Source organism: Cylas formicarius, unplaced genomic scaffold, assembly GCF_029955315.1.
Source record: "Cylas formicarius isolate icCylForm1 unplaced genomic scaffold, icCylForm1.1 PGA_scaffold_10__41_contigs__length_53128322, whole genome shotgun sequence".
NCBI classification, from domain to species: Eukaryota; Metazoa; Arthropoda; class Insecta; order Coleoptera; family Brentidae; genus Cylas; species Cylas formicarius.
The window spans coordinates 290,437-312,096 of NW_026844214.1; the positions used below are offsets into that span (position 1 = coordinate 290,437).

At 34.0% G+C, this 21,660-nt stretch overlaps 1 protein-coding gene across 4 annotated transcripts; it reads right to left on the minus strand.

Annotated features, from left to right (window-relative positions):
• Positions 1–3,704: 3,704 nt before the first annotated feature.
• LOC132703551 (endoplasmic reticulum metallopeptidase 1-like) lies at positions 3,705–21,420 on the minus strand. Of its 4 annotated transcripts, none has more exons than XM_060672898.1 (11): positions 20,936–21,062; positions 17,240–17,785; positions 16,171–16,340; positions 13,972–14,182; positions 12,665–12,973; positions 9,384–9,613; positions 9,137–9,320; positions 8,018–8,358; positions 6,142–6,457; positions 4,305–4,480; positions 3,705–4,244 (listed from the first exon to the last, which is right to left on the minus strand). In XM_060672898.1, exons 2-11 carry the CDS (start codon positions 17,778–17,780, stop codon positions 4,080–4,082), a joined length of 2,643 nt encoding a protein of 880 aa, XP_060528881.1. In that variant the 5' UTR covers positions 17,781–17,785; positions 20,936–21,062; the 3' UTR covers positions 3,705–4,079. The 4 variants fall into 4 exon arrangements, with proteins under 4 accessions (XP_060528881.1, XP_060528888.1, XP_060528872.1 ...); XM_060672905.1 differs by lacking the exon at positions 20,936–21,062 and adding an exon at positions 19,937–20,084; XM_060672889.1 differs by lacking the exon at positions 20,936–21,062 and adding an exon at positions 19,903–20,049.
• Positions 21,421–21,660: the final 240 nt, after the last annotated feature.

The following is a 21,660-nucleotide window of genomic DNA, read 5'->3' on the forward strand; positions in this document are numbered from 1 at the left end:
TGTGTGTGTGTGTGTGTGTGTGTGTGTGTGTGTGTGTGTGTGTGTGTGTGTGTGTGTGTGTGTGTGTGTGTGTGTGTGTGTGTGTGTGTGTGTGTGTGTGTGTGTGTGTGTGTGTGTGTGTGTGTGTGTGTGTGTGTGTGTGTGTGTGTGTGTGTGTGTGTGTGTGTGTGTGTGTGTGTGTGTGTGTGTGTGTGTGTGTGTGTGTGTGTGTGTGTGTGTGTGTGTGTGTGTGTGTGTGTGTGTGTGTGTGTGTGTGTGTGTGTGTGTGTGTGTGTGTGTGTGTGTGTGTGTGTGTGTGTGTGTGTGTGTGTGTGTGTGTGTGTGTGTGTGTGTGTGTGTGTGTGTGTGTGTGTGTGTGTGTGTGTGTGTGTGTGTGTGTGTGTGTGTGTGTGTGTGTGTGTGTGTGTGTGTGTGTGTGTGTGTGTGTGTGTGTGTGTGTGTGTGTGTGTGTGTGTGTGTGTGTGTGTGTGTGTGTGTGTGTGTGTGTGTGTGTGTGTGTGTGTGTGTGTGTGTGTGTGTGTGTGTGTGTGTGTGTGTGTGTGTGTGTGTGTGTGTGTGTGTGTGTGTGTGTGTGTGTGTGTGTGTGTGTGTGTGTGTGTGTGTGTGTGTGTGTGTGTGTGTGTGTGTGTGTGTGTGTGTGTGTGTGTGTGTCATACATTTTTTATCAATATAAGTAATTTTATTACATTTTGTAAGCACCGTTTTGATTATCAACGAGCATTTGAAGTGAATAATTAACGCCCATGTTTCGGAGTTAATCTGATATTTTCGATTTAAAAAGAAATCAATATCAAATTCAAAGCGTTAAAAATTTTCTTTCACTAGAGTTGTTCGTGTATCAACTATATGGAATGTTAGGATAAAAATAATTATATATCGGCACTCAAACGCCCCCTATGAATAGCAGCAAGAAGGGAGGATGAATGAATGAAAATTGTAGCAATTTTGGTTAGTTTATGTAATCTATGTGAAGTTGCTTTCGTTCTAGGAGTAGCAAATAAAAATAACGACTATTTCATTAACACATTGAAATAACAAGTCTATTTAAAGACTAGACGTCGTTTGTTATAAAAAGATGACGCGAGTGTAATTGAAAATTATCGGCCAATATCAATTCTTTGGCAAACTCTTGGAAACTACAGTTTGTGACTGCATTTATTGTAGTCTTAAGAATAATTTGGGCAACACGGTTTTGTTTTAAATCAATCGTTCACAAGCAATCTGGCAATGTTGACTCAATATTTATGCGCATCAATCGATGATTTAGGGCAGACAGAGGTAGTATATGTGGATTTTCAAATAGAATTTGATCAAATAGTAGTATTTCATCTCACGTTGTTGTAATATATTTTAAACTAATTTTTGAATAGCGTGCGCACGTTTAAATCTTTGTTGCATTATTTTTGTTAATTTTACGGTGTAACGCCAGAGGGCGGGCAACTAGGGATTTTCATGATATAAGTTTAGGAGGTTGGTTGCGCTTTTGGCTTTTTAGAAGGAATCCACAATCAAAAGGCGGTTGAAATAAATTTCCCCAGAAGTAATTTTTGTACGATCAGTAGTTCTCGATATACCTATATCATGTGAAATCAGTTGGGGTACCACAAGGGTCAAATTTAGGACCTCTACTTTTTATTGTCTTTATTATTATTATTATTATTATTTATTGAAGATGTAATTGGTAAGTTGAATTGTAATAAATTAGTATATGCTGATGATTTAAAAATGTCATATCAGAATGGTGTCTGGGCCTGTCTATTTGGTTTAAATGTTTCTAAGTGTAATAAATGGAACTGTATTAAATCGATTAGTGAAGTTAAAGGCTTGGGGATTGTCTTACAATCCAGATTTACTTTTATACCTCATATTGTGCAATTAGTATTATAAGCGTCAAGAGCATTCGGTTAGATATCTATACTATTCATACATGAGATTCAAATTAGTTTTTAGGAAGGTAATATAGAGAATTTGACCATCAAATACTTTTAGGCAGGTTAGGTGGGTCATTAATTCTTTAAAATTTCTACATGGGCTTTTGCATGTTGCTGTGAACTCTGTGCGGCTTTTAAGCATAGTAAAATTTTATCTCCTCAAAACTGAAGTCAGACGTCGGCCTACAAATGAATAATATCAATATTGCGATATTAATAACGGATACATTTCGTGAGGTTGTTAACTGTTTTTTGCTTCACGCGCAGAGCTTATAACTGCTTAGAGTACGTGTGTGAATAATTAGCTTTCTTGTGATTTCATTATTAGTTTCTGTAATTGGGAGTGAACTTGTTAAAAGAAATTTTCAAAATCGAAAAATTCTTCAGAATAGGCTACCTGCACAATATTTTTGAAATACACTTAAAGAATTTTGAATCGCTGATCAACGCACTATTGTCACGTAAACGAGCTTACATCTAGTAAGGTTCAACCTACGGCTGACATTTACTGCATGGCTTACGACTTTTTCGTGTCTCGTCGTATTTTTGGTGAAAATTCGAGGAAATATTTTTTTCCAAGAACAATAATTATCAGGTAGACTTTGCGCGGAATTATATTTTCCACCAAATTTAAAATTCTAGCTTATTGCTTCGATACAGTTTTAAATGTTTTTCGCTCTGCATAACATTTTATCCTCTCTTTTCTATATCCTATTTGATTTCCGTTCTTCTCTTCATGTAATTTCTATAATTTCTGTTGAGGCCGCTTTGTATTAGTTTATTTATTTTTCGCGACTTTTTTCCGTATTAGGTTAAAAAACGTTAAATAATAATAATTGTTATTACCTTCGAAAAATCGATTTTTTTTTCAAGGGTCTAAGGAAAAGATAATTTCTCGAAAACCGTTAATGGGACCGAAAAAATTCTTGGAGGAAAAGACGCGGATGATTCGGGCCCATAAACTTTCATTCGTGACAATTTTTTAAAAATGTAAAGGGTGGGCCGCAATTTAAAAAAAAAAAACTGAAAAATTGGTCCCCTGATTATTGAAAATTGTATTGTAATAATTATAAGTGTATTAAATTTGCGGATATCGTCTTCAAATTTAGCGAAGAAGTAAAAGTCCGTACCCACATCTAAACAGTAAAGGTTGGTTGCAATCAAATTTAGGCTAGGTGTTTTTTTGTTATTTTGGCTTCCAAAAAAACATGTTCCCTTCAAAATCATTCATCCGATCGGCAAAATTTTGCAACCGTGATTATAACTTTTGATTCATGCATTTTTTCGGTTATTTGCAGGGTGTTTTAATTATGGTCACAAATCTAAAAGACTGGATATTTTGGCTTATAGAAAAACATCTAAACGACACCAAAAATTTTTCCTTTTCATAACAAATAATTTGCCGTAAATCAAAATTCGCGAAAAAAAGATGGCTAATTGGGTCAAACGGTATCACAGATTGCATCAAGAGCTCCAAATTTTATATTTACTATTAACGCATACTTTCAGAAAACCATTTACTTTATTGGAAAAATTCATGCACCAGGAAAAGTGGAAGATACGGGACTATAACCTCTATTTCGGGATGCGTTGTTTTATGGGAGGAAATCTAAAAAATCCTGAAAAAATTGTTTTTTTTTTGGGTCATAATTGAAAAACGGCAAAAGATTAGATAATTTGGTTAGAACTGTGTCGAGAGCTACAATTTTCTTGTTATTATTTTACATTCCCTTTTCTTAGGTAACTCCTGGTAAATTTGTATTTCTCCCATTGGGACACCAACCCACATGGTAAAATATTTAAAAAAATACACAATAATTCGTCAAACGTTTTAATGATATGGCCGAAATACAAAAAATAAATCGTCGAATAAAATAAATAAACTAAAACTAATTCAACAAATTCTAACCTCTAATCGCAGTAAATAATATCCGGCAAGTTCAAATAGCCAGCAGGAGTAGTTGAATTCTAGGCAAAACTGAGCTTCTAAATTACGGTAACCTCAAGTATTTAATATACGAAAGCGCGTAAGCCGTATTATATAGAAGAACATTCCGAGAAAGTACAAGCGGACTACAACCGAATATTATTTACGGCAACTTTGTGTAACGAACGCGGCTAAATATCGAAATTGCACCCTATTTTTGATCAAACTACCCAGGACTCGTAGGAGGCGGTCCAATACGTCACGGCCGACCAAGATGGGAACTGGACCACGAGATCGCTGAGGTGCTTGGACGTCTTCCCCTTACCGAACAAGTAATGCGACGTGACCGCCAAATCCATGACCGGACCAATATGATCCGGAGGAATCTAAAAGTAACGCGCGGCTCACTGACTCGTCCTTATTTGAATTTCCTCTCGGTCACTTACTTCAAAATCTATCGAAAAATTTAAAGGCACTGGATCTAATCCGTAAGCGTAATAAATGAAATAAGTATCCCTTCCTTGCCATGACGGACCTGCCAAAGGATGGTCCGGGGGCAAGCTCCAGTTTAATATTTTAACCCCTCTGACCGGGGAGAACATGACTCCTATGTGCGTCGGACCTTAAACAAGTGTATCAAGTAATTCAATTATCGCGTTTCATTATATTCTGACACCCATTTACTGGGTTAATTTAGAAATATAAAAAAAGGAAAGATTTTTTATCTTTAGCAAATGTCAAAAAAAAACAACAAACGACGATCGCAAGCTGTCAAAATGATAGCAACATCATTTTTGTTAAATGGAATGTCCTATATATTATTGGTTTAAATAGACCTTTTTTCCTGATTTCAAAAACATATAGTTTATTGAAATTACAGTTTAAAAATAATTATCATTCGATTACTGGACAATAGCCATATTGTTTAAAAATGGTCAAGTCTGCCTTGATAGCAACCATTCTATTTATGTTATGCTGAGGAAGAAAAATGCCAAATAATAAAATTATATTATTCAAAAGGACATAACGTTGCAAGGGTTAAAAGAGACTATCGACAAATATATCCGGTAGAGAGAGAATGTGATTAAACAATTTGAGGACCGAAAGAGTGTCATACAGAAGACCAGGATAATAGAAGAAAATTTTGATGAAGACCTCAATATATTACTTTACTTTCGAGGTAAATTATTATATGATTACGACACTTGACATGATTTTGAGTTCTACTTTCCTGATTTTTACATTTCATATTTTTTAGAGAATCCTGAATATTCTACCTACACCTGACGTTGCCGGATGCTAGAATTTTGCACTGAAACGTATAGATGGTCATCTTCTAAACAAAATAATTTTTACGGATGACGCTTCGATCACAAGAGCAGGTGTATTTAATAGGAAAAAGAAACATTTTTGATCCACCAATAATCCACACAAAACGCAGGCAGTGAAAATTCAAGGACGGACCTCAGGTGTGGTATGTTGAACAAAATGGTCGTCTGACCAATTATATACGAAGGATCCCTGAACGATATTTAAATTTCTGTACAACAGTAATAGAACAGAAAATGTGCCACTTAGGAATTATTTAACTTTAATTTGGCATCAAGATGGCGCACCTTTACATAATGTCCAATCGGTTATCGATTATCTAAATAATAAATATAGACATGGAATTATCAAAAGACCTGCCAACAGCCCCGACCTGTATCCTTGTGACGTTTTTTGTGGGGATACGTAAAAAATCAAATTCATTATAATAGGCCTGAAAGTTTACAAGTGACGAGAGAAAGACTTAATATCGTTTTTATTACCTCGTGTATTAATAGGAAATTGAAAGGAAATATATCTTTCAAAATTAACTCTGTAGGTGGCTGTCAAAATATCAAAAGATGCTTAATGCTTAATAAAAGAAGATAAATTAAGTATTATTACAGAAAAAAGAAATAAGACTTCAATCCTTTTAAAAATTTGTCCCTATGGGTTGAATCAGGTTATATCGAATTATCACCGAAACCCAAAAGAAAAATAATAAATGATTTAAGAATAGGATAAGAGAATTAAGTTTTTAGGTTAATCTATTTCTTATAGCATTGATCTCTTTGACTTTTCTATATAAGTATTCTTTTTTATTAATTATGATATTTTACTTAAAATTGTATGTAAGAGATCTATACAAGACCTTTTCATTTGTGTACAAAAAAATCTTCTTCTTTTCCGTAATCAACAATCGGGATATGCAACTTCAACAATTTAGCGTGGGAAAAGAAATAATTGCAGACTCACCATGCACCTCCAAGAATATCCTTTGCCCAGCGGGAGTTTTCTGCCGTTTCACGTTCAAGCTGACGGGAGTGAGGATCACGGGTTCCGGTCCGGGAACCCAATGCGTTTTCCAGATCATCGTCAAAACCGGCACCAGATAAGGCAACCCGCAATACAAATACCGGTCGCACTCTTCCCGTACCAATTTCGCCGTTCTCATTAAGGGCACGTGCCTATCGACCGTGTGCGGACTGTTGACGTCCATGTCCGCTATCCAATAACCGCCGGACTCGTTAACCACGGCACCAGAAACGTCGTGGAACGTTCGTTTGGTATGCTGCGCGATAACGTGGAATCGTTAGCGCGAGAAAATAAAAAATTTTTGTAGAAAAAAATTACAAAATTTCGAAATTTTTGGATACCGAAGGCCAGCGAACTATGCGATAATTTTAGTGTATCACCTCATGTATTTTAAAGTTCTAGGCTGTCAGATAAAAGAAGAAAAAAGTAATATTTGGAGTGTGAATTGTAAACATTTTATTATACGGTGAAAGAAAAAAAAAGGGAATATTTTGAGTATGAATTGTGTAAATTTTATGTTATGTTCATAATTTTTTTAATGTATCTTAAAGTTCTAAGCTGGCAGATAAGAGAAAAAAAAGGAATATTTTGAGTATAAATTGTGAAAATTTTATTATGTAGAATAGTAGATCGAATGTTGACCGATGAAGATAAAATTTTAAAGATCTTTTTTATAATTTCTAGGTGAAAAATCTTGTTAATTAATTTCAATTTATCAACTCATATATTTTTAGATAAGAAAAGAAAAAAGTAATATTGTAATATTTAGAGTGTGAATTGTGAACATTTTACTATCAGGCGAAAAAAAAAGGGATATTTTGAGTGTGAATTGTGAAAATTTTATGTTATGTTTATATTTTTTTTAATGTATCCTAAAATTCTAGGCTGTTAGATCAGAGAACAAAAAAGGAATATTTAAAGTGTGAATTGTGAAAATTTTATTATGTAGAATAGTAGATCGAATGATGACCAATAAAGACAAAATTTTAAAGATCTATTTTTCATAATTTTTAGGTGTAAAATATTTTTAATTAATTTCAATTTATCAACTCATGTATTTTGGAGTCCTAGGCTGACAGATAAGAAAAGAAAAAAGTAATATTTAGAGTTTGAATTGTGAACATGTTATTATCAGGTGAAAGAAAAAAAAAGGAATATTTTGAGTATGAATTGTGAAAAATTTATGTTATGTTCATAATTTTTTAATGTATTTTAAGGTTCTAGGTTGGCAGATAAGACAAAAAAAGGAATATTTAAAGTGTGAATTGTGAAAATTTTATTATGTAGAATCATAGACCGAATGTTGACCAATAAAGATAAAATTTTAAAGATCTATTTTTCATAATCTTTAGGTGTAAAATATGTCCTAAACTGGCAGATAAGAGAAGAAAAAAGGTAATATTTAGAGCGTGAATTGTGAACATTTTATTATCAGGTGAAACAAACGAATATTTTGAGTATGAATTTTGAAAATTTTATGTTATGTTCATAATTTTAAGATAAGAGAAAAAAAATGTAATATTTAGAGTGTGAATTGTGAACATTTTATTACCAGGTGAAAGAAAAAAAAGGAATATTTTGAGTGTGAACTGTGAAAATTTTATTATGTAGAACAGTAGATCGAATGACGGCCAATAAAGACAAAATTTTAAAGATCTATTTTTCATAATTTTTAGGTGAAAAATCTTGTGAATTAATTCGAGACACTTTGTGTGGGTTATAATCAGTTTCAAATTCCGTTCGAAGGTTTACAACTTTTTCTCCCTCTATCCGACATTTTGACGAGTAAACAATTCGCTTACGGGCTACGACTTACGGCCATCATGAAACGCTGGGGCGCCAAAACGTTCGGATCGCCCGAATAAGGGAATCCGAGCGGGGTTAGTATCAGAAAAGCCAGCGATATTAGGAACAGTCCGATGAGCAGGCTAAAAATCCTATCGACTTTTTTGACTAGTAGTATTAGCGGGACCGCAAAGCTGAACAGCATCGCGAATAGCACGCTAACCATCACGGCTATGAGAAACTCCGCGTGACTCCCGGCACCGGCCCTACCCATTATCGGTATGAACAAGTATAACGCACCTATGATCAGGTAAAACGACTGGACGAACGGCAGTCCGACCACCAAAATGTGTAGCAGAATCCATTTCGAATCTAAAAATTAAAAAAATCATTTTCGTCGTGTTTTTTTTTTTAATTTATAGTCTAATAATAAAAATCGATATAGAGTGTTCGGAAAATGAGTACGGAAACTTCAACGTAGAAAAATAATGGCAGTAAAATTCGAAATTGTAACATTTCCCGAGTTATAGCTTGTCAAAAATCATTTTTTCAATTTTACTTTTAACACATCGATACAAAATAAAAGTGTTTAAGAAATCTAGAGGGCACTTTACCTAGAACATTTTTTTATTATTTTAGACTGATATAGCAAAATTTTATAATAATATTGCAAAATAGAACAGATTATATATGTCATTTCGCTATATTTCCACGAAAAAAGTAATATTTTCGCATTTATTTTGTCATTTTCAGTTATCATTATCATAAAAAAGCGCAGCACTCTAGGGGTGTCAATATGTATTAGACTTGTCACACGTAAGATGAGTTTGATGGAAGGAAACCCGGTTTGTTAAAATCCCCCAAAACATTGAATCGATCCGTCCACAGCATTCTAAAGTACTAATTAAAAATTATTGGAACGAAGCTTAGCCCTAGAAAGCAGAGACTTCGCAGACTTTTAAAAGGTTAAGATGGCATGGTTACTCGCTAGGGGGCGTAACCGGTGTAGTTTAGGAGATACGACACCTTAACACAATACATTATGATTTAAATTTTCCAATAAATATTGAAGTTTCAAGAGTTAAATTGTTATTTATGGAAAACGCTGGACCTGAACCGGCAAACAACAGGAGTGAACCAAACCACTTACCCCTCCACCGTCCAAACAGAAGCGTCTTCAAGATATTCCCCAGGGAAGCGAAAAATACCCAAGTGAGAGCTATAAAACTAGACCTTATTCGTAAAACAATTCCAACGAATAGAATTAAAGTCCAAATCGTTTGATATGCGTCGTAGTACAACTGGAATACCGTCCACGGCGACAGCTCCAAGTCCTGAAAAAAATTCGACGGATCAAAATAAAAAGTGAAGACGAGGTAAACCGACCGATGAATTACCTTATTGTAATATTTGGCGTGTAGTAAGATCGTAATCAACGAAATCACAAGGGAAGGTATCACATACAAAAAAAAAGCCCAAAGGGGTCGGCAGTACCAGCTCATGCTGCGACCCAAACCATTGATGAGGGCGGCGGTCAGGAGTCCGAACGCGACCGACAACACCCAAGAGGCCACAATGGCCGAACCGCAGAAAAGCAGTTTCCTCGCGTAAGTCTTCATGTATAAACCTAGATACGACGTAGATATACCGGGTGACGCAAGAAAGTGGGAACACTCTATAATTTTTATACGGTTTGAGATAGCGATTTAAAATTTGGAAGGGTTAATACAGGCTGAATGTCCATTCTTTTGACAATACGTAGTCAATGGTTGGACTTCCAGTTTGAGAGGAAGCGACAGTAACTTTCGAATTTTAAATGGCACAACCTATATTTTTTTGCCTTTTTGGATTCAGGAGACCATTCTACGATTTTTCTCATTTTCCTTTTTATTTTTTAAGTTTATATTTAATTTTTGCAAATTGTGTCTAAATACTATTTACCGGGTCACCTGATCATGGGAAAAATTGTAAATGAACCTTTTCTTTACTTGTCTAATGGCAAATAGCATTTAATGTAATGAACGATTAATTTTTTAGGATAACCCTAGATTTTTCAAATAGCACCCTAGTGAAAACAAAAACTTTTTAAAACCGGTACTTTTTTTGCAACATTTTGACACCAACATTTTCAAAATCCATCAAAAAAATAAGTTCACAGGAAGGAAAAAACCTGATAAGTAAATCTATTTTTACTTTTATTTTTATTTTTAACAAAATATTACTTAGGTGGGTTTGCTTCTAATCATCATCAAGTCGGCATGATTGAAAATTCTGACAGTTTGTAAATTTTGAATTTTATCTTCTTCTTTTTTAAATATTAATCTGTTTTTCTTTTCATCCCATGGGCTTGTCAAGAGCTTCTTCTGCAATTGTAATCTTACCGACCTGACAATTAATAATGAATAGAAGCAAAGCCACCTAAGTAATATTTTGTGTTTATGAAATTGTATTTACTTATGTGGTTTTTATCCTTCCTGTGGGCTTATATTGTAACGGATTTTGAAAATTTTGGTGTCAAAATGTTGCAAAAATGCAAAAAATATAGGTTAAGCCATTTATATTAACCCTTACAAATTTCAAATCGCTATCTCAAGCCGTTTAAAAGTTATCGAGTGTTTGTTGTGTCATTGTGGAAAAAAAACGTTGCTTTTTTTTGTCACAGGCAGATTAATAAAATGGAAGAGGCTTAAAATTTTACAGATGTAATTGTAAAAATATCAGCTTACTAGATACAATGAGAATTGAAGCAATAAAGAACTGGCAAAATAAAAGGAAAATCAAAAAATCTATACCACCTAGTTATACAGCAACAACACAGACTTTTAGCATAATTGAAAAAATGAGTGAGATAAAAATTTCAAAATAGGTATATTATTACATAAATATTTGACAGAGTCGCTGCTTTGTCGAAAAATCAATCGTCTCTATAAATTCATCAAAACACTCTCCAGAAAGTATATGGACTCATGCCAACACTAGGGAATTATTGGTTGAATTTGTATTCGAGAATTACGCCTTCAAAAGGTTCGCGTTTAAACTCGAATGCACAGAATTTTGTGTTTCATATACCGTGCGTTCAATTTATCTTGATAGCATTTTAATTGTCTTTAGAGATATCAAGGTAAACAAAAAAACAAAATGTAGGGTTAGGAGCCAAGTTATTTTCCAAATGGCGTATAAAACGAAACACTATCAATTTTCCGACATAAAAGCCTGTATATTTAATTATGTTTAACGGAATATTGGAATTCCGTTACATGATTATATTTTAGTGCACTCGTTTTTGAGAAATCGGCAAAAATAGGCAATTTTTATACAATTTCCAAGAGTGCCGTGAATGACTGCAACAACAATAATTATTTACAAAATAAAGTAGAATAAAAACACTAAGAATTACAACTAAAGTAAAAAAAATCTTTAACTATTTTAAATACTTGCTGTATATGATTTACCATTTTGCTGAACACATTTCTCATACACTCCAAGTGTATGATGTCTTGCATTTAGTAACGTTTCCGGATTGTCTCTTAACCAATTGATTGCCTCTGAAATCCTTTGCCGAAGTTCCACGACATTATTACGAGCAGTCCTGTGCACGCGATTTTTATGTATCCTCAAAAGAAAAAAATCCATTAAAGCTAAGTCGGGCCTGTTGGCTGCCCAATCCATAGTTCCGCCGTTCCTTATCGAACCCCTGGGATGTTCCATGTTAATTTCTGATCTTTGCTTGTTCTGCGCTGAGCTTTTGAATGTTACGAAATTTAAATGCCTTATATTCTTTCAAAACTGAGTGTATTGATCCCGAAGAAATATCCCTCTCTTCATATACTCTACTAATACAGGAAAATGGATGTGCTTCGTATAATCCTAATATGTTTGCCTTATTTTCTTTATTTAAAACATTATGATTTTGGCATACCACTTTAGCATTTATAATGTATATAATATATAATATGTTACCGTTTTCTGCAAATTTCGTTGCCATTCTTGGAAATATCTGTTTTGATAGAGCTCGGCGCTCTGGATAAAGTCTAATATACTGACGACGAGCTGCGTTTGCGCTTTTATCATTCAGAAAGAATACCTGAAGCATATACCGACGTTGTTTACTTATATGTCAAACATATTTTTATTTGTCAAAAACGAGTGGACTAAATATTTATAATATACAGGGTGTTTTATTTAAAAAGATATATATTTGTTTTATACTATACCTTACTGTTTTATACTACACTATACACTTGTTTACCTCGATATCTCCAAAAACAAAAAAGTTACAGCCAATTAAAATGTTATCAAGATAAATTGAAGGCTGGTTTATAAAAACGCATATAATATAGATGAATCTTCTTATTATTCCTATTAAGACCTGTTTAATCCAGAGCGTCCATCCACCTCTTTCTTGGTTGAGGAAATATCCTTCCTATATTTTTTGATAACTTAAAGTTAGCACCATACTCAACAAGAAAAAGTGTTCCTACCGGCATTTCGTAAAAGGTCTTTAGTTGTAACACCATCCCTTGTATGACTTTGATAAGAAACTCTACTGTCAGTTTCCCTTATATTTTGGATGTCATGCGGGAATAATTCGTTAAAAAAACGAAGTAGCTGTTTAAAAAAAAAAAGACGCAAAGCGAAAAGGTTGGAGTGTGAAATTTTGTTTTATTTAATTGCTTACTCTCGTGCAGTTTGGCTTCCTCCGCGTTTTTGAAAACGCAGTAAAACGAAAATATCACAGACAACGTATTTATAACGTCGGCGGTCGCCATGGGCCATCGGATCACGAAGGCGCCGAGAAAATCGAAGAATACCAAGTTCCCGGCCCTGTATTGTTCCACGTTGGCCAATTGATGTCCCTGGGCCATACCTTTGGCCAGCGCTAGTATATTGTCTCCGGTTCGCTGCAGCGAACCCAGGGGTATTTGTTCGATGGTGTCGAATTTCGTGTGGTAGACGTAACCGTTGGCCGACCAAGCGAAATCCAAACCTAGAATAGGTGATCGTCAAGTTCTCTATACAACAAATATTGTGTCGATCACATATACAAGTTGTTCGGAAATTGAGCTCGGAAACATGGAGGAAAGATTCAACGTGGTAGAATAACGGTACGTAGTCAAAATTATTTTTTTTTGATTTTATTTTTAAAGCAGTGACTTAACTGATATAATAAAAGTCAACGTTACAAAATAAAAGTGTTTCAAAAATTTATCGCTAGAGGGCACTTTACCTAGAACATTTTTTTTATTTTCCCTGTATTTTATTTATTTAAACTGATATGGCAAAATTGTTACTCGCGTTTTAAGTCGATAAGTGTGATCGTACAGCCACAAATCGATTTTTTATTTTACCTGTAAATGATTTTACCTAACAGGACTTAAAGAGCTTATTATCCACTACTTCCTGCGTTTTTTTTTACGCTCTTTCGTCCTAGAAAAAAATATTTATACCATTATATTTGAAATTTTCGAAAATATCATAAAAACAGCTCCTATAACTACTCTTTGAAACTAAACTAAGTTCGTCGAAATCGGATTAGCCAAAAAAAAAATGATTCAATTTTTTCTAAACCAATATTTGACGCTTCCCCTATCTTTAAAGATAGAAAAAAATTGTTCAAACAAAAAAAGTGTCCTTATCTAGACTTAAGATTAATTTTAATACAGGTTAATTTGGAATATTTTTGAGAAACCCCGTTTCATATGTTTTACAGTAGAGGTTATGTTCCCTATCGGCTATTTTATGAACTTGGAAATAATTTTCAGCATTTTCTTTTACCTATAATTTTTTTTTCTAAGTTGCAGGACTAACGGTTTATTAATTAATGGGCCACCCGGTACATGCGGATATCCACGGCCCATACTATATATGTCTTTGTACTATATGGAATGGGAACTCTTTACAAGTACCGATTTTGACAATAATTATGTGCCAATTATTTTTTTAAGGATGTGTCGAAAAAACTTTTAAATCGACAAGTTAACCTACCGGATATGTTTCCGAAATCGCGAAATATGCGGTAATCCGTATCACCGGGGATCACGCCGCTTTGAAAAATCTCTTGAGCCAAGGAAGAAGCATAGGGATAAGGCACTTCTTCGGAATACGTTTCCAAAATCCAGGGGTGGTTAGGTCCGGCTTGAAATAGCACCTCCCGACCGCCCGCCCCGCACGCCTCCAAGTTTATAAAGGCCCTAACCTAAAAATTTTCATTCCAATTACATTATACGTTCTTTATATCCATACAGAACTATAAGGAATCGGAACATCCGACTTATTAAGGAAAACCTTAATTGCTCACTTAGGAAGCAATTATCACAGCTGTACAAAATTAAACTTCTTGACAGATGTTTTTATTTTAAAAACCGATTTTATAAAATTTTTGCTAGATTGTTTTCAAAAATTCTGTACATTTATTTGTATCACGAAAGGTTCTTTTTTTAATATTAAAGGAAAAAAACACGATATTTCTAAAATTATTTATTTTTTATTCAGTAAAAAAGTAAAATCCTAATCCAGTAGTACACCATCTTCCTTAATGTCCTGGTGAAACCTTTCTCCTTGCTAACCGCTCCAAGATTTTCAAGACAATAGTTCAAGTGTGAAAACAGGAAATGTACTTTCAAACTCCTAGACAATGGAAGTACTGTAACATATTTTGGACAATACTTTCGTCGTTTTTGCCATTAGAGTTCCCAAGAAACTTAGCAATTACTTCCTTAAATGAAACCTCAAGCGTTCTTCTCGACATTGGTCATTGTGGCTGGAAAATCCTTGTTTTTGTGTAATGTTCTTATCTGTGGCCCAAGAAAAATACTTTCTAAATCTTGGCAAGCCAAGTTTGATATGAAGAAAAGACAGTACAACTTTTTTGGGGTCGGTTATCTCTTGTAAACATTTTTGTAACCAGATGTAAGGCTTGTTCTAAAGGGCCATTCTATTTGAGTTCAATGTCTATCTCTTTACCGACTATCGCACTCACAAATAAAGCACGGAACTTTTGTATAACCCCCCTTCAGGGTCACCACAAAGCTGATGTTGTTAGTTTATTTTCTTCAAAAGAAGTCCTTTACCATTGGGTAGTAAAACATCTTTTAAACTATGCTTACTTGAGTCAATAAATAGGCGCCATTTTTCTTTATCTATTTTCTAAACTAAGTCAGAAATATTGTCACACTAGCGGTCCTTCCTGCGTAAAATATTGACATAACTCTTTTTCGCGATCCCGGTTGATGTGACGCCAAGTCTACACGCTAACAATTCGGATACATCCTTTGGAAGGTGCAAATCTCTAATTAAATATTTTAATCCGCTCTGATTAAACACTTCAAGCTCTCTGAAATCTGAGATATCTCTGATTCTGACCATATGACGTTTTGTAGTTCTTTTGGGTTGATGGGTATCGGTAGATCTGGTCCATGAGGATCTAGTCGACTAGTAGGGTCAAGATTCGTATACACAATTTGTCGTATCTTATTTTTTCTGTTGAATCCTTGAACATTACACGAAAAATAACGATCATCACTGTGACTTCTGAGCTCTCGCCATACTATCGAGACACCACCAGTTTTTTAATGCTTCAACGCAAACAGAACAAACAGTATCAGGATCAGGACTTGTCTTGGTCTACAATTTTTACACCAAAATAAGCGTATATTTTTAACAAAAGAACTTACAGGTTGCCTTTGCTTTACTACGACATAAACATCAAAGATATAGCAAAAGTTACTTTGATTGTTCACACAATGTCTTCTATCCATATTTATACGTTATAGTAGAAGTACGCAACAACGAAGACAACACCAGCGAACACAACACGACCAAACTGCGCATAAGCAGGTTACGACGCTGTATTGACGATTTGCAGAGAAATCTAATATTATCCGGTGTTGCCGTATCACATTTAATTTCATAAAAATCAAGCCTAACATGGAGCAAATATATTCATGTCATAAGTATGTATAATAATAAAATAACATTGTTAAGATATAGAGTGCTATAAAAAAATGACATGCTGGATCAAAAATATGGCGTTTTTTGAAAAAAAAAAGGGGCCCCAAAAATATACAAACATCAAAATCACTGTAGCCCTGTGTTATCAATACATGTTTATGTGAGGTAAAAGCTAATATTAAACTTCGAGACGACCTGTATATAACTCGCAACCCGTAACTCACACGTGTTTACCTCTTTCGCCCACTTGTGTTGAGTAATGAAGCCGTGAGAGGCGGGCATAAAATTTTCTTCGCCACCGTTAAACAAAAAAATGATATTGTGCCTCAAAATTTTTTCCGATCTCACGAGCACCCGCAATATTTCTAACATGACGGCACAGCTGGCGCCATCGTCACTGCCACCTAAAAAGGAGCAGTTTTAAAATAATTAATTTAATGTCATTTAACCAAAGCAAACTTGCCAATTCGTTCTACATCAAAGTACAGGGTACAGCTACTACTGATTTTTGAAAAAAAAAATTATTCAAAGGGTTTAAATTAAACTTTAAAATTATACAAACTATACATTTTTACATATTTTTAAATATATTTCTAAAATCAGTAGATCTTGAGAAAAGGTACATTCCCCTTATGACGTGCCCACCATGTACAAAACTAGACCCAAATCCAACAAAATTAAAAGAATTTAAAAACTACTATCTTAACATACATTACAAAAAAAATCAATCATAGGCCTAATGTAAGTGTTAATAAAAATTAACTGCAAAAAATAGAGTTCTACGTTTAATTAATTCCATTACAGTAACAAAAATATACTAGTATTTTAAAAAAATTAATCTTTTAAAATTCCCGTGATTTTTTTATAGTTTGAACCTTTTTTCAAAATGTGAAAAATTGCACTAGCGCCCCTGTGTTTCTGACCGCTTCAATTGTAATTTGCGAAAAACTTTTCGAACAAACTTGATTTAATCTAACTCATAATCATAGGCAGAGCAAATAGGATTTATACCCAATGTAAGTGTTAATAAAAATCAAATGCAAAAAATAGAGTTCAACGCTTCAATGTAAAGGGGTGTGAGTGATAACATCTTAATTTAAATGCATTACAGTTACAAAAATATACTAGTATTTAAAAAAAAAATTCTTCTGTTTTTCTCAAAATGTCAACACTTGCACTCGCACCCCTGTGCTTCCGACCCCCTAATCTAACTCGATCGAATTGATTTTAAGTTTAAGTTTCCTACAGCACGCTGCAGGAAAATCACTATATTCATATTTTAATAGCGAATGCTATTGTTTACCTGGACTGTCGACGACGGAATCGAAATGACAGTTGATCAACAAGCTGTGACGCGAATTGATTTTCGACCCTACTTTCACGACTATGTTTTGCACGTCCCGGTATACGTTGGTCATTCCGTCCAGAAATTCCAGATTGAAAGCTCCCGAAGCTTTCTGGATATCCAGTTCCACCACGTTGTTCCTGTTAGCTCCTCGCATTATCTCTTCTATCTCCCCGGTTATAATTTTGACCGCTATGACTTCGTTCTCGTAACTGCCGGCTATCCTCGGTCCGATTGAGGTTAAGTTTTTCAACACGTTGTAGGCGCGTTCCGCTATAAAACTATCGGGATGCCTCGGTTCGTCTTCCAGTTTTAATCCGGCCGGTAATTGTTTTTCTATGATTATTACGAGGGCGAATACGACCACTATGAGCCCCATAACGCCCATGAAATGGGATGCGGGCATGGGCCTGTGGAACTTTGGTTTTTCGTCGTCATACTGCGAGTACTTGCTGGCGCCCGGTGTTTCGGACTGAAATCGATACCGGAACGAAGGCATTACTCCTGAAAAATAAAGGCATTTTTGACCGAGAGGCAAATCAACATGTGAAAATTGAAAATTAATTTTTAGTGGAAAATGTGAAAAATTTGAGCATTTGCAAATAATTAAAAAAATAATAATAAAAAAATAAACTGAAAACCTCTTTTCGAAAAGCGTGAAGAAGTACTGTCAACGTCGATATTAAGTTAATGACGATAAATGTGATTTTGATATTTTTCCAAAAATTTCATTCTTATTTTTGTTTATTTCGACTCGAGTAATTTTCTTAATAGAAAAGAGCATATTTAACGCATTTGGTTAGGAACACCGATAATTATTTATAAAGGTTGATAAAAAAATACAATCAAAGCAAAATAGAAAAAAGGAGCGAATATATACAGGGCTATTCACTATTAGACCTTTATGGAGAATGGCTTATGCTACGAATATGAGCTAAAGTCTATTTATAGATATAAGAAAGTGACTAACTGATACGAATTAAGGAAAGACCCGGGCAAGCTGTAAGAATGAAATATGGCCGAACAGGTACGTACTTGGTTTAGAATTTAATTATTTGGGGTTTTGTTAGGAAAGATACTAAACAATATTTATTTATTTATGTATGTATTTATGTCCAAATCTAAAATAAAATTACAAATTATTTTTATTACCTACTTAAATTACTTAAAATTATTCACATAATATGTCGGTATCACTATCGCTATCATCGCCTGTTCTAATTATTATTTGTTCCATATTATTTGCAATATGGATACGATTGTTCTGCTTTTTCTATATGTCTAACAGAATTTGCCCAACTTTGAGGAGGGATGTTAAAATCTTCGGTTTCTATAAGTTTGAGGACATTGGAGTTAATGCGGGGAAAAACATTGTTACGATGAATGGCAGATTTCAGTTGGTGCCAAACATGTTCAATGTGATTAAATATACAGTGGTAAGGTGGAAGCCTTAAAACTGTATGCTCTAGATTTTTTACATAATTATCACAGACGAAATCCTTTTGTAGGTTCAAGCTTTGTAGAACCTCAATTAATTGCTTTTTTTGCTTTAGTTTTAGTCAACTGTCTACTATGATAACTTGCATTGTCCATTACAATGACACTATTAGGAGGAATGTTTGGAACTAGTTTGTGTTTAAACCAACTTTCAAATAAATCAGCGGTGGCGTCTTCACGGTAATCCAGAGAAGAAACTTTAATATTTTTCGCAGACAGAGAAAGTCCATTTGGAATCCAACCATCTTTAGAGCCAGCATGCAGAATAGTTATTCTTTTACCTCTTTTTGATGGCGCGTTTGTTTTACACTTATCAGTTGAGTTCCAACCCTTTTCCGGGGTATCATAAGTGCCGAAGCAGGTTTCATCCAAGTAAATAATTTACCTTTGTTGTTCTCGGTAAATCCTAATTTTTTTTAGATATTCCAGTCGCCATTTCCGAATTCTAAAAGATTCCATTAAAACTTACTTGTTGTCAATTTTTTGAAATATAAAACCGATGTGTTGAATACCCTTCCATAAGGTAGTTCTGCCACATTTAACACCGGTTCCATATTTTTCAAGATTCCTAATTAAGATATCTAATGTAGGCACGCTTTGTTCCTCGTATAACTGGTAAATTTTACACCGTATTATATCTTGATCACTTTCATCTACACTCGAGAAAATGTCAGCATAATAATAATAGGAAGAACCCTGTATATTTTTTTAATGAAAACCACATATTTTGAATAATTGAATAATATTCCATCCGTTAGTTGAGTGAATACTGGATCGAAATCAAAATGACATCTCATGAAGTTCGTTTGATTTTATAAGACTTATGCTTGGGTGGCACCCTTATAGTTACCAACTGCTACTTATCAAAATGGGCTAGGGAGCCAAAAAACGTCATAGTTTACAGGCAATCTACAAACAATGTAAAAATAATTACTTAATCACAGATCAGTATTCTTTTTAGGTTAATTTATTTATTATTTAATACTCCAAACAGAATTTTAGAAATACATTTCAAATTAGTTTTTTTTTCTTTAAATTATTTTTTTCTTTTCCAATCTCTTTCGTTATAAATGCGAGCTTCCTTTTTAAACTGTTGTTTTTATAAAATTATCATTATCCGTTACCTATTATACTCCCTTGTTCGAAAGTCTCACTCACAGCAAATTCCTCAGTAACTATTAATCGTTCGATAATAAACACTTTGCAAAACTTCAGTCACAGAAACTTGAAACAAATTATACGCGTTTCGCAAATGAATGGTGTCGACGCGATCGCTGAACCCTTGACGATCTATCACTTAACATTAATAAAAACGAGATTGATCTACATGTTTCATTTTTATGGGAAATAAATAATCAGCCTTCAAATAGTCGCGTGAATAACAAAAGACACTCGCGCTATCACAATAATTAACACGTAATTTTACTGGATTGGTATTTTCCTGTCCCTACATGGCTCTCGCACCTAATTATTACATCTAAACACTGAAAAATCAAATATGAGAATTTCCGCCTTCAGAATTCCGTTAGAAGTATAAATGTGGTGTAGTTTCCAAAGAAAGACGGCATAAAACTTTAAAAATGATGCACAAATATTTATATGTATGCTAAAATAATATTTACATTTATTCCGTCCTAATAAAAATGAAAATATCGAGGTTATCAGTGCAGGATGTAACGTTCGGGCCATAAAATCCAAACAAGTGTCTTTTCAAAATACTATGAAATTTAAATTTAAAAACAGAGTGGGAATCAAAACTTAAAACAAAAGAAAATCTTACGTTAAAATACAATTAACAGTTTTGTCACTTGTTAAAAACAATGGGAACCATGTAAAAGCGAATTATATTAACTATTGGGGAGGTTTTAAATATTTAAACACAGTTCTCCACTGTTTACTTTAATCTAATCAACAAAAATTTTCAAGAATTAGGTACTGGAGATAAGACGGAGCGTGTCTAAATATATAATGGGCATATATTTATCGAAAGCATAAACCATTTAGATTAAATTATCCAACAATGTGGACATTTAGAAAAATTTAAACAAACAGTTAAAAAAGTCTGTCGGACAAGTCGAAAAGAATAGAATTGTGTTTATTCATTTACACACAAAAATGCAAGTCACCAAGAAGGGAAATGTTTTCTTGTCCACTTACAACATTTAAGAATGCATATTTCCAAATATCACTGATTCACGCATTGAGAATTACTGGAAATAATTATAAGAATGTACATTATAGAATTTGACCAGCGGAGACAAAGTACAATGCCAAAACTATTTACACACATCGAGATAACACTGGAAAATAGCTCCCAGCACTTTCAACAAAAACATTGCGGGCGATTTAAGTCATATCATCACAATACGGTTAATGAACTTACCCTGAACACTAAACACCACCAGCGGAGTGCGTATTAATAAAACAAATGCCAAATCGACTCTTTGGAGAAGCGATTCATTGTTTTATTTGCTGACCTATTTTTAATTATTTAAGGAATAATAACATGTTATTCAAATCTACAAGGAATGCTCCCGGTATTCTGCGACACTATATGGTTCGAGCATTACTAAACAATGATTGTAACACTTTTTAGATTTTTGCGCATAAACAAATCATCTGACTTTTCACAACCAACCGGACTGACAGATGACAGCGAAAACGCGAAAATTCCGAACATCCGTTGCCATGGCAACGTGTGCTGGTTGTTGGATTGCATAACTCAGAAAAAAATTGAATCCCATATTTAATTTATATTAATATAGGTTATAACTAGTCCACTGTGTGCTTTTGTGGGGATTATATCGTAAGTTTTCTTTTAAGTAAGAAAGTTTAAAGTTGAAGAATTGAAATGAAGAAAGTTCGTTCGTGGATGTGGTGGA